Source organism: Rutilus rutilus (genome assembly GCF_951802725.1).
Source record: "Rutilus rutilus genome assembly, chromosome: 15".
Classification (NCBI taxonomy): Eukaryota; Metazoa; Chordata; class Actinopteri; order Cypriniformes; family Leuciscidae; genus Rutilus; species Rutilus rutilus.
This window is the reverse complement of record NC_140220.1, coordinates 29,802,473-29,816,041: the sequence shown is the minus strand read 5'-3', so window position 1 is coordinate 29,816,041 and position 13,569 is coordinate 29,802,473. Positions and strand designations below refer to the sequence as shown.

The 13,569-nt window shown below is 37.6% G+C and overlaps 2 protein-coding genes across 10 annotated transcripts in view; one reads left to right on the top strand and one right to left on the bottom strand.

Annotated features, from left to right (window-relative positions):
* Positions 1-3,181, top strand: part of cracd (capping protein inhibiting regulator of actin dynamics) — a 25,193-nt gene extending 22,012 nt beyond the window's left edge. For 4 of the 7 annotated variants that reach the window (XM_084433146.1, XM_084433143.1, XM_084433147.1 and 1 more), the window contains 3 exons: positions 251-441; positions 871-1,030; positions 1,365-3,181. In XM_084433146.1, the coding sequence (XP_084289272.1) occupies positions 251-441; positions 871-1,030; positions 1,365-1,525 (512 nt within the window). In that variant the 3' untranslated portion in view covers positions 1,526-3,181. Of the gene's footprint in view, positions 1-250; positions 442-844; positions 1,031-1,364 lie in introns of all 7 variants that reach the window. The other 3 variants (XM_084433144.1, XM_084433142.1, XM_084433145.1) reach the window with 3 other exon arrangements.
* The window catches only part of aasdh (aminoadipate-semialdehyde dehydrogenase), a gene marked incomplete at its 5' end in the record, with an annotated part of 20,201 nt that extends 6,632 nt beyond the window's left edge, over positions 1-13,569 (bottom strand). The window contains 15 exons of one of the 3 annotated variants that reach the window (XM_084433149.1): positions 3,175-3,799; positions 4,133-4,264; positions 4,451-4,576; positions 5,079-5,242; positions 5,445-6,285; positions 6,409-6,527; positions 8,285-8,606; positions 8,717-8,889; positions 9,444-9,550; positions 10,313-10,554; positions 12,125-12,317; positions 12,636-12,757; positions 12,788-12,898; positions 12,978-13,098; positions 13,214-13,446. In XM_084433149.1, coding sequence (XP_084289275.1) covers positions 3,353-3,799; positions 4,133-4,264; positions 4,451-4,576; positions 5,079-5,242; positions 5,445-6,285; positions 6,409-6,527; positions 8,285-8,606; positions 8,717-8,889; positions 9,444-9,550; positions 10,313-10,554; positions 12,125-12,317; positions 12,636-12,757; positions 12,788-12,898; positions 12,978-13,098; positions 13,214-13,446 — 3,453 coding nt within the window. In that variant the 3' untranslated portion in view covers positions 3,175-3,352. Of the gene's footprint in view, positions 1-3,174; positions 3,800-4,132; positions 4,265-4,450; positions 4,577-5,078; positions 5,243-5,444; positions 6,286-6,408; positions 6,528-8,284; positions 8,607-8,716; positions 8,890-9,443; positions 9,551-10,312; positions 10,555-12,124; positions 12,318-12,635; positions 12,899-12,977; positions 13,099-13,213 lie in introns of those variants that run through there. The other 2 variants (XR_014630012.1, XM_084433148.1) reach the window with 2 other exon arrangements.

Sequence of the window (13,569 nt, the reverse complement as noted above, 5' to 3'; positions counted from 1 at the left end):
ACTTTTACAATTAATTCAATCCGAATCGCTTGCGCTCTCCATTCAAACATTTGGAATCGTAATATCTGCATACTAAATTGTGATGCATTTTCTTTTTTTTGCATCCATTTACCCATATTTAACAATATTCTTGTCATACCTTATGAGTATTGGTATTTCCTTCAGAAAATTAAGATATTTACTGTCCTGGTTTAGAGAAGACTCTAGTCTCACTTGTCAATTTAACACGTAAATGTATTCTCCTTCACAGAAAAACCCTCTCTGCAGGCCAGGCACTCTCTGGACAGCTCACGGACACAGGAGAAAGAGGCAGGACCACTTTGGATCACTCTGGCACTGCAAAAACAGAAAGGTTTCAGAGAACAGCAACAAAACCGCGAGGATAGGAGAAGCCAGAGAGAGGCTAAGCTGGCTGAGAAACAAGCTAGGGACAGAGAAAGCGTATGTATACATCATAAGTATAGCCATTGAGTCTATTATCATAACTAGCTACTCCGCTGGTACTATATGTAAAGTTGTTCTAACAGTGTCTTAACCAGATGCAATGTAATAATGCAACGATCAATAAAACCTCTTTCACGTAAATCTTACCAGCCATGACAAATGACATTTTGTTGATCATTTGCTCTCTATTTTTGTGATATTGTGCTGGGTAGCATTGTCCATTTGGAAATCGCATTGGTCCAAAATCCTGCTGCATATAACTGTACAATATAACAATATAACAGTACAATCTTCTGATTGGCTGAGAGTTTTGCTTGTTGTAAACTTGTCGCCCAAACCACTTGCACCTGGTTTGGGCATTGTATAATGTTATACTAAAAACATTTCTCTGTATTAATAGCAATCGGTGTTATTTGTCTCTGAAAGGCTGGAATGGTCAGTCCAACAGAGGATAAAGGTAATGGAAGTTCCAGCCCGCCCAAACCTCAAACAGCAGATGAGAATAAAAGACCAGACACACTCCTGGCCCGTTTTGAACGACGCGACAACTTGAAGAAAGCCAATACCTTGCCCAGCTCAGTCACAGGTAAAAAAACCAAAACATTTGAAAATTGATTATATTTCCTGTCAGAAGCTTTATACTGGGGTTATTTTTGGTAACTTTGGGCCTTATGCTCAGTTGTAATGAAGGTTTTTTATTATTTATTTATTACATATACATACACCTAGCTGAACTGCAACTGACAAAAAAAGTACGAATGGGAGTGGGATTTAGAAATGGTTGAAACTGAGACATCTAACCACAAAAATGCAGAAAAGAGCAATCTCTAAAATTGTTCATCCACTTGTAAACAATGAAAGCAAAGCAAAAAATTGGGAAATCACAGCTGAACCATATTTTTTTTCATTCTTTTTAAAAGTTGAAATAACAGACTCTACACCATCTCCACCAGCAACAAAGGATGTGACAAAGCGCTTACCTCCTGGTGACACTACCCAGGTTTCTACCGAGCCAGCCTGGCTTGCCCTAGCCAAGCGTAAGGCCAAAGCCTGGAGCGACTGCCCACAGATCATCAAGTGATACATTACTACTGACCCAGTGAAAAAGCAAATAAGTCTTTTCTCCTTCATCCACATCAGTCAACCATCACTGCACTCCAGCTCACATCTGGCTCTGAACAAAAAGTCCATAATAAGCAATCAGACATTTCCGAATAATTGTTTTTTAAGTTAAAAAAGAATATCTCCACAAAGACAAAATATTGTACCAATATTCAGACTGGCTACAGATCAGTTGATGAGAGAAACAATGACATCAATGCCACCCCTATGGTTTTCAACACAGCATTATTGCAATAACATGCATAAATGGTATGTTTATTTAATTTTGTGTTGCAGCCAATCAAACAAGCCCTAGAATCTTCATCGAGAAGTTGCAGCCCTTTATATCTTTGTAGTCGCCAGTGGTCCTGTTAACTGTGTATACACAATGCATGTCAAACTGTTGATACTAAATATTACTAAAACAATATGAGTGGTTCACATTCAGTACAAATGTAACATTTCAAATAAGACAGGACAGTATGTTATTACTTTGGTGATAATTTTGGGAAGCATTTCAAGGGCTAATAATAACAGTTGTTGAAACCATCACAAATCTCTCTCCTCCCACCTACAAGCATGTAAAGTGGAGAAACGGTTTTGTAATTTGGTGGGATTTTTTTTCCATGTATACACTAAAATGAATTGGCGCTCATAGACATTGCCGATGGACAGACGTGGTCATTTTTTTATTTCTTAACTTATTATATTTGATATCTTGGAAAAGTAAAAAGATCTTCACTGTGTCCGTGACAACTGTGAGTACTGTCATTTAAACTATTGCTTAAAAATTATCATTATAATGACACATCAGCACTGTTTACTCATGTTATTAACTAACAATGACTTTTTCCTTCAAGTTTCCATGACAATATAGGATATATGCACTTGAGCCATGCTGTCAGTTGATGAAAAATCTACTTCTTGCAGTGTCCATACCCGTCTGTTTCCGTAGAACTGCCTGCTTGCTGTATCATAAACAATGCTATCCTTGCGTAGCGTGTGCTAGCATCACTTTTACAGCTAATTAACAAAACCCGCGACACGACTAAGTGATGGGAGATCAGTGTTTCAAATGCAATGTCCCAGGGGGATTAAGAAAAAGAGGTCTAGCCAATGAAATTTCCCCTAATAAAAAAAGGGAACATTTCCAGTGAGTGAACGAACAGACTATTAACTGGCATCACCTCTACGTCCTTGAATAAGGCAGCTAACCCCAGATAACTCCAGGGGGGATTGTCCTAGTAGGTTAACTGTAAGTCGTTCTGGATAAAAAGCGTTTGCTAAATGATGGAAGATATTAAATGAAAGCCTTGATCTCTGAGCAGAGCCACTGACTCCACTATCTAATGTAATGTTGTATGTATGTAATGTATGTAGGTATGTATGTATGTATAGAGGTGAAATGAAACGGACTGTATTCCTTTGGAGATCTCCTGAACTGCAGTCAGGTCACTTTGTTTTTACATTGGTCGTGTGCAATAGCATAGCGCAAACAGTGTTGTATGTGATATGAAACAAAAAAGTTTGTTGATATTGCACTTATTTTGTTCACTTTAGAAAAGTCCATTAAAGAAAAAGTGACGCAAATGTTATGAAATATGTAGAGAAAATAAAAGGAAGCTGTTTGAACTTGGCAGACTAAAATTCTTGTTTTTGCACAATAATGAACATTAATGCTAAAAACATGTATGTATTTTGCAGGATATATATGTACACAATGCATACAGATTATATCCATATCATTTTTTCTAATAAGCAGTTTTGGGAATTAGTTTTTCAACTGGACATGGATTATTATGATTAATCACCTTTTGGTCAGTTCAAGACAATAAACATAATCATTACGACATCCAACAACCAAGTTATGCCCCCATACGACAGGAGAGGAGAAAAGCTCGCCTGGCAATGACAAGGTTGCCTTCAATGTGCCGGTTTCTCCATCTAAAACCCACACCTTTCCATCAGTGGAGCACACGGCCGCTAGTGTTCTCAAACCCCACGGAGCGCCGTCAAATACAAATGGAGTAGAGAACACCTTGCCTGTGGTCTGGAACTGCCACAATAATGATCCATCATTGCCATTTAAACAGTATACATGACCGTCATGTGACCCACATGTGACTGTGTGATTGGGTGATGGTGATGTGCTCCTGCTGGGTGCTGTAGAAATCGTCTGATTAGTCAAAAATGTCAATGAAGAAGAAATGCATGGCGATGAGAAGATTGGTCCTTTAGTGGAGAAGTCCCATAACTGCAAAATAATGGAACAAAATCAAACTGGTGCACAGAATGCAGTCAAATGACTCAAAATCAGTGTAGACATTCTCATAATCTTCTCTACACTGCAATTAAAGTCTACTGGATGAAATCTGTGGAGTAAAAAAAAATATTACTACAAGCATTACTGAGGTTTGAAAAACGAGTGCAATATACATATTATTAAAAAGAGCATTGTTGTTGTTTAGTGTTCACTGCTCTAGTGGTAATGACCATCATTTGAAAAATAAGATTTAAAATCGTGGTTAAAGTCTACATATATTCAGTTTTTCCCTTTCTTAGGGCAACTTTTCCATTTTCCTCTCACCATATCTCCAGAATGGCTTATTCCGATAATATGGCCATTTACTGAACCGATGAAGACAGAGGAATCAGAGCAGTGAGGAGATGAGAAAAACGGGACAGTGCCGGAATACGTCCACAAGACTTTTCCACTGTCCTGGACAGACAATAAATGGAGAATTACAAGACAAATGTTAGCTTTCAAACATGACCTCTGACCCCTACTTCATTCCCAAGGTCTTTTGTATCAGAGAAGTTGGCTAATACACTTTCAAACTTCAATACTCAATACTGGTATGGGTTTTTGTGCATGTACTCCAGCGAAGAAGGAACATTTACTTACTGGATTAAGACAGTGGAGACTCCCACCCAGAGTACTACAGTATAACTGTCTAGGAGACAAGTGGACACAAGGGGACGAAAACACCGCACCGCCACCACAATAGTACTGCCATTTACAAGTCTTAGCCTGGGAGAAATAGACAAGTGTGTGAAATATCAAGGAGACATACAGAATCTGCAAGAACACATTTACAAAAAAAAAGTACAGCTAATATAATATACATTTAGTTTTAGCCCCAGTGTTATTAACTAAAGCTAAAACTATTAAAAATATTTTTTTGTTAATTGAAATAAAGTTGAACTAACATGAAATATAAATATTAGATGAAAAACTTAACCTTACATTTTTTTTAATTAGACTAACTAAAATAAATTAAGTTACTAAACAAAACAAAACAAAAATGACAAAAGCACATTACAAAAATACTAAAACTCAAACTAAAATATAAAAATAAAAACTAAATAAAAATATTAAATAAATATAATAGTTAATAGTAATAGTATAAATTTAACTAAAACTACATATAGTAATATAATATAAATAAATATAAATAATACTAACATAACACTGTTCAGCACTACAGAAATACAAATAAGCAAAACTAAGAAGTATTTCTCCTGTATATTACCAGTGGGTCTAATGCATAAATATAGCCATCATGGGACCCTACGAAAATCAGCCCAGTTTTAGGGTCTACAGTAGGGGAACTTTTCACCACATCCCCCGTCTCAAATGTCCACACTGTATCCCCACAGGAAACATCCAGGAAATACACTTGTCTGTCATAGCAGCCTGTGAAAAAGGGTTAAACACAAGTCAAAAATGTGGATGACAAATAAACTGATTAATAAATTTAGCCCTGAAATCTCAACGCTCTACTTTTAGAAAAAAGAAGAAAAAAACTCTATATTCAAGCTAAAGTAGTAACAACTTTATTACAACAATGTTAGTTCTTTTAATTCAATTAAACATTCCTTTAAGATAAAGTACAAACCTACTGCTACAAGGCTTCCACATTTTGAGATGGCAGCAGAAGACTCTAACCGATCTCCAAGGACACGCTCCCAAATGACCTCTCCGTTGAACAGGTCAAGAGCCTGCAGTCGGTGCGAGTGAGAGCCAATGAACACAGTGGTCTTATCAGGACCCAGCAGCAGCACTGGAGAGGCATCCACACATCTGCCCGTGTCTGAGCTCCAGAGGACTCGCAGGCCAAGCGGCAGGACGTCTAAAGAGTCTTTTCTAGAACCCTCACCTATAACTGCGCTCTCAGTGACGGGTAACGTCTCAGTAACTTCATGGTGCTCTGTGACCTTTTTAATAGCAGAATTTTTCGGACACGTCTTATAACTTTCATGTGACGAATTAGATAAAAAACCCAAGTGATTCTCTTCAGAAGTAAAGCTTTCGTTTGTCTCTGAGAAGTTTCCCTCTCGCATTTTCTGAAAACAACCCCAATCGATAACCTCACCAGCTCGTCTCACAACTACAAATCCCCTAGTCCTCCTCACTGAGGGAACTACAGAACCCATTGCGCTTTTCGTAGCATTCACTGTGGCCATTTTCTTTTGTCTTTTAGATGAAACTACAGAGTCTGAATAACCTAGCATTCTTTTCTTTGACGGTTGGATTGCATTATGTGTTTCTGTCATGACGTGGCTAAGCACGTCTGAGAAAGAGCCATCTAATATGACCTCCAGCAGGCCCACAGAGGTTGTCCCCATGGCAACAGTGATCTCATCACAGAGACGCAGGGCCTGAAGGGAGTCTCCTCCACTTAACATGAAGTGTGCATCTTCCTCAACCACCACGTCATTCGGCGGGCCAAGACACTCCTAATACACACGGACAAAAACACAATAGCGGATTCACTCAGCAGGCAATGGGAAAGATGTTGCAATATTTAGGAAATACCTCCATGTGTCAAAACTAAATAGAGGAGTAAATGCTATATATACCTTCCACAGGGTCTGTAACTTCAGTCTCACAGATTCAATGTCTTTCCATACAGTCTGTTTATTTATGTCTTGTCTTTGAGTGTCAAACATTCTCATCAACTCATCAATGGCTATTTTACCTACAACAAAAACAATGACCACAATGAATAAACTTGTACACGTCTGATTAAATAGATATGCTAAAGTGATTGTGAAGTTTAAGCTTTTAATAGCATTTAATTTAATAAATTCTATTTTGGATTGATTAATAACATCAATTTATCAGGGGGTACTTCAAGTACATAATTTAGGTCATGGGGCAGGGGCGCCTTTAGATAACCAGAGGCCCCTGGGCTAGATGATTACAATAAAAATGTCACAAGGCCATTAGTCAATATAGACATTTCAATTTGTGCTCTACTTAAATTTTTTTGTGAATGCCACTCTCGATAGACATTTTTTTTTTAACCAAGGCCAGTTTTGAGAATGATTTGAGAATTTGAGTATCGAGATCCATTCACACCACTGCTTAACTTCTCGAATACCGTCTGTATGAAAGAGCAAAGGGATCTATCAACTGCAACTATAGTGACAGTGACTAAGTAATATCAAAGATGGCGACGACACAGCAGGACTTCGCCAAAAATGCGGTTGTGATTCCTGAAAATGTACGGGTGTGAGTTCAGTAATAAAATGCAGTTGTCACTGTTGTAATCTACGGAGCCCCCCTAGTCCCACTTTGTAAAAAAAAATTATTATAACTATCTCGTGACCTCAAGATAGTAACTCGTGGCCTCAAGATACTATCTCGTGGCCTCAAGATAGTAACTCGTGGCCTCAAGATACTAACTCGTGGCCTCAAGATACTAACTCGTGGCCTCAAGATACTAACTCGTGGCCTCAAGATACTAACTCGTGGCCTCAAGATACTAACTCGTGGCCTCAAGATACTAACTCGTGGCCTCAAGATACTAACTCGTGGCCTCAAGATACTAACTCGTGGCCTCAAGATACTAACTCGTGGCCTCAAGATAGTAACTCGTGGCCTCAAGATACTAACTCGTGGCCTCAAGATAGTAACTCGTGGCCTCAAGATAGTAACTCGTGGCCTCAAGATACTAACTCGTGGCCTCAAGATAGTAACTCGTGGCCTCAAGATAGTAACTCGTGGCCTCAAGATACTATCTCGTGGTCTCAAGATAGTAACTCGTGGCCTCAAGATACTATCTCGTGGCCTCAAGATAGTAACTCGTGGCCTCAAGATAGTAACTCGTGGCCTCAAGATACTATCTCGTGGTCTCAAGATAGTAACTCGTGGCCTCAAGATACTATCTCGTGGCCTCAAGATAGTAACTCGTGGCCTCAAGATAGTAACTCGTGGCCTCAAGATACTATCTCGTGGTCTCAAGATAGTAACTCGTGGCCTCAAGATACTATCTCGTGGCCTCAAGATACTATCTCGTGGCCTCAAGATAGTAACTCGTGGCCTCAAGATACTAACTCGTGGCCTCAAGATACTATCTCGTGGTCTCAAGATAGTAACTCGTGGTCTCAAGATAGTAACTCGTGGCCTCAAGATACTATCTCGTGGTCTCAAGATACTATCTCGTGGCCTCAAGATAGTAACTCGTGGTCTCAAGATAGTAACTCGTGGCCTCAGGATACTATCTCGTATCTTGAGGCCACGAGATACTATCTTGAGGCCACAAGTTACTATCTTGAGGCCACAAGATAGTATCTTGAGGTCACGAGATAGTATCTTTTATAGAAGATAAAGACAAGACAAGGCTCCCATTTATAAAAATAATTATTAAAAGAATATATTTTTTATTGCGCCAGGGGCACAGTTGATATAAAAGTTTGGGAAACCCTGCCTTAGAGGATAGTGCTCACTTGCCATGCGAGGTGAGTGGAAGAGCAGGGATGAATAATATCAAGTCAGGAATGCTGTGACCGGACAAAAGCTGTGATAACCTATGGCGAATCTCCCCTTCAATAACTCTCAGCGAGAGGGAGGTGGCATTTCTAGATACTTCAACAGCAGTGAGGTCTTCAGAGGATTGTGTAGAATGTTGGAAAGTTTCTTCATGGTGAATTTCCGAGGAGGAGGATGAAATGGCTCCTGGTTGACTCGATGCGAGCACTATAAATGCCACCAGCCTGTCACCCTCACTCAGGCTCACTGCACACGCCTCTACCTGAGGCAAATTTTCAATGACCTAAGGACAGAAATAAATAAATTCATGATATAAATGTACCTTTCAATCCTCTCAGATTTGATTAGAGATGTTAAAGTCATAACATGACACATGGGTCACATAGAGCCTACCCGCTGCAAGGCATCTAGGTGTACCCTCTGACCAAACCGTTTGACGAGCCGATCCTTCCTGCCCTGGAAATACAGATGGGAATCGCGCACCAGCACCCAGTCACCAGTAGCACGCATTGTTCCCTTGACTACAGTTTCTTCATCGTCAAGAAGACACACCCTCTCCTGACCACCTAAATAAAAGAAACCAAATTTCACTTTACAAATACAAAAACAACTAATATGAATGTGAAAGAATGTACACTACCATTCGGGGTCAGTAAGATTTTCTTTTTGAAAGAAATTAATAGTTTTACAGAGGAAGGATGAATTAAATTGATTAGACTGACAATAAATATATTTGTAGTTAAAAAAATAAATCTATTGCAAATAAATGTTCTTTTGAATGTCCTACTCAACAAAGAATCCAGATTTTTTTTATCACAGTTAACAAATAGAAATAAATAAACAGCATGACTGTTTTCAACATGATAGTAATAAGCACCGAATCAACATTAGAAGGATGTCTGAAGGATCATGTGACACTGAAAACTTCGAAAATTTAGCTTTTGCAGCTTTTCACATGAATAAATATATTAAAACAGGAAAAATAATATTATTTCACAGTATTACTGTTTTTACTGTATTTAAAAAATAAATAATTCAGCCTTGGTGAGCAAAATAAACTTCTTTCAAAAACATTATTTCATTATTCTAGTGACTCGGGTTTTAAATAATTGCATCATACCAATGAATAAATGTCCTTCTCCTTCAGTGACGAGACGTCCTGTTTCATCTCTGACCTCCATTATGGTGTCCAACATCGGTTCTCCAAGAGGCACAGATAGATCAGTTCTGTCAAATAAAACATGATATGTAAACAGACAATGCATCACAAGAAATTGTTTAATACTAATAATATTTATTATTTGCATCACTTCAAGATAAAGCAGTTGAATTTGAAAACGTTCTCTATGGACTGTCAATATTACTGTTTTGTGGCTGATGTATATTTACTACAGTGTCATTATATTATACTATTATAGTTTTTATCAATATTTTAAATTATATTTTCAGTTTTAATTTTAAATTAGTTTACTTTTTAGTAATTTTATTATGTGCTTTTGTCATTTTTATTATTTTTCTCTTTTTAAATGTTACTGTTTAGGTTTAATTTGTCTTATTTCAGTGTTCATTTTATTTATTATTTATTTTAAGTTAGTAATTTTAAGGCTTCAAGGCAAGGCAACATTTTTAATCCTTGTTTAGTTTAAGTTTTCCATCTAATATATACAGTATACACTTCATATTTATTTCAATGAACTAAATTGTTTTTAATAGTTGATAATAACCCAGTTTTACTATACATAATTATCACAAAAAACTGTTTTAAAAGATCACTATAGTTTTTATAATCAGACTTCCTCAATTTTATTTAATTTAATTAATAGTGTTGATGCAATATTCAGTGTAGACACCGCAAAATGCAAATGACGGATTTTACTTAGTTTGCACGCTTGCAAACAAACTGAAGACATAATGGTAAATTACTGAACATGCATTGCTAGCTCCAGTTTAGCATTATCAATGAATGGCTGAAGGCTTTGTGGCACTCACGTGTTCTCCAAGCACAGGTGTTCGTCTGGGACTTTGTACCAACTTGCCCAGCAAGAAACTTCTGTAGTTCCGTAAAGATTACAGATGTGTGTGCCATTGCCAGCCTGCCTCCAGCTTTTGAGAAGATTTAGAGATGGAAATGGCTCTCCTCCAAAAGCCAATAACCTCAGAGATGAATTTGCACTAAGCACCTCCTCCTGAAGGACACGCCTTCCAAAGCGCCTCACAAGAGTGGGAGTAGCCTGAAAAATTATTAAAATCAATTATATTACTTTTGGTATTGAACAGTACTATATGTTGTGTATGTCATCTTGCACTTATAATGACACCTAGTGGTGTGGAGGCAGTATGGCATAAACGTTTTTTGGTTTCCAATGCTAGTATCAAAAAATAAATAAAAGTTATTCATTAGTCAGCCATGATTAATTTATTCTACTACTTAAATTGTCCAATAACAAACAAAGGGGTTACTGAAATAAAGTGAGTAGTGTTGGAAGTCATGTGATTTCAACATGGCCACCCCCATGAGGAGACCCACTACATAAAAACAGAGGTGTCAAGTAACGAAGTACAAATACTTCGTTACCTTACTTAAGTAGAAATTATGGGTATCTATACTTTACTGGAGTAATTATTTTTCAGACGACATTTTATTTCTACTCCTTACATTTTCACGCAATTATCTGTACTTTCTACAACTTACATTTTAAAAATAGCCTCGTTACTCCTATTTAATTTCGGCTTGTTTTCATTCCGGCTTGTCGTCGTTAAAAATTTTTTTGGCCAATTACACAAACAGTTTAGATCTGAGTCCCGCCTCCTGAATACACATCGCTAAACTGATTGGCATTGTGTGACAGAGATTTCCTTACATTACTTTTATACTTGAAGTAGTTTTGAAACAAGTACTTTTATACTTTTACTTGAGTAAAAAAGCTTGAGTTGATACTTCAACTTCTACAGAAGTCTTTTTAAACCCTAGTATCTATACTTCTACCTGAGTAATGAATGTGAATACTTTTGACACCTCTGCATAAAAAACTGTACTGATATAACTAAAGTCTTAGTCACTTGTCAATGTAGCCTACATTATTTTAAACACTTAAAGTCAGCATGTAACGAAAGTTGCAATCATCTTTTCTATCATATCATGTTTATTCAAGTGGCACGGCTTCTAGAGCAAGAAAAGGGCGGGAAACGTGAATTGATTGGATTGTTGTGGTTCGCTATTGCTGTGATGTCATGTGAGTGACAGGTTGTCCCGCCCTCATGCCAGTAAACACTTCATCAGAATCAGAAATGAAGGGAAGTTACTTTGTTTACGAAAATTTACGAGGGCACATGAATTTAAAAAAAAAAGACGTGCATGGATAAATCATTACATAAAAATATGAATTGTCAAATTTGATTTCATGGTGACTTTAATAACATTATGAGTATAAAAACTATTTCATGAGTAAAAAACAACTGAGACCCTTTAAGGACTGGAGTGTAAATTAAAATTATTCTGAGGGATGCAAAACATGTTAAAAAAAAATACTGAAAACAAAGTATTGGGGCATGAAAATAAGTGAGCAAATGTCAAAAGAACACACTCATTATCTCTATAATCTGCATAATGCACAAATTTCAGCTGACTACTTCCACTACCAGTGTCTATTTCAGCACCATCGTCTCAACCTCACAGCATATGCACATTCATGAGAAGATAAACGGAGAGATGAAGTGATTTGATTATTAAAATCTCTAATTAAAGGCTGTCAAAAACAGAAACTCGTGACTGATAGTTCAGTGAGGAATGAAGTCACTTGCCTGTAAGACTGTTGTTGTGTTTCGGTTAAACAGCACATGAGCAAGTCTGTGTGGCATCTTTTTAACAGCGGAGGGGACAATTAAGAGACATGCTCCGGTAGACAGGGCTAAAAACATCTCCACCACAGAGGGGTCAAAGGTTAACGGGGAGGACAGGAACACAACATCTTCTGCAGTCATCTTAAAGACAGATCTATTGAGAAAGTATATAAACCATCCATTATCTCACAACCTTTATATGAACACTTGGGCTAGTTGTAACAAAAGCTATATCTCAGTAACTATAAGGGTTTTAGTCAAAAGTCCAATTGCACAAATGCGTGTTTTCTCTAGCACTGGTTTTGCATGTTGGTTTCAAACACCTATAGTTCAAAAGTACATTTTCAGTATATTTTTGCTATAGCTGACAGGTAAACAAGTGAACATATTAAAACCACACTGACCACATTCAGGTAAAAAATCTACTATATAATGAAGGCAGATTTTAAACAAAAGTCCAATGTGTTCTTACCGTAGATGTATAATATTAGGCATTATACACCTGTGTGGGACCTTCACTATTTTTGGAAGCCCTGTCGTTCCGGATGTGTGCAAAACATAAGCCAAAGGCTCCCTCTGCTGGGTGTTTTTGGTCATAGAAGAGCTGGTAGGCTGATCGGACATATGAATGTTTGCGTCCTGCTCACTTTGTATTTTTATTAAAGTGAGCCTATGTGAGGACAATGTTGCACATATTTCCAGGGAAAGCAGGCTGGAAAATGCATTCTGGAATTGCTGTTGGTTAAGAAACTTGCCATTAATATATATAAAAAATATATGATTATTAATAATATAACTAATATAATAAACCCACATTAAGCAGTTCATTTTGTATCAAGCAGAAGTTCAGTCTGCACTTGTTCATCATTCTCATGGTGCACAGAGGTGGTGATGCAGGATCAAGAGGTACATATGCAGCAGGAAACTGCAGAATACTGGTCAGAGACGGGTACATTTTAATTATGTGCATTGAACTATAAAACATTTGTTTAGTATAATAATTAACTACTAGAATGACCATACACTGTCTGTGACTACAATAAATCGTACCCAATAATCCAGACAGGAAGGAGGACATCAGCATGGCAGAATAACCCTATGATACCATCATGTTTCTGGACAGAGACGCGCAAGTGTCCAGTTAAATCATTTGCGAGGGACATAACTTCATCATACGTCAAAGAGACGCGCGCTGCGATGCTGCTGTCGAACGCGACTGCTGTTTTATCGCCATGTTCAAGCGCCGCCACGTGCACCAACTCATGAAGGAATTTCGCTGTCATATCTGAGCGAAAATAATGTTAAGTCATAATTTGAGAAATTGCGCCCTACATTATATTCCCGTCTGTTTATATGGGCTCCGGTTTTGTAAACTCGCCATAACCAATTCGTGAATCTTTTGAGTC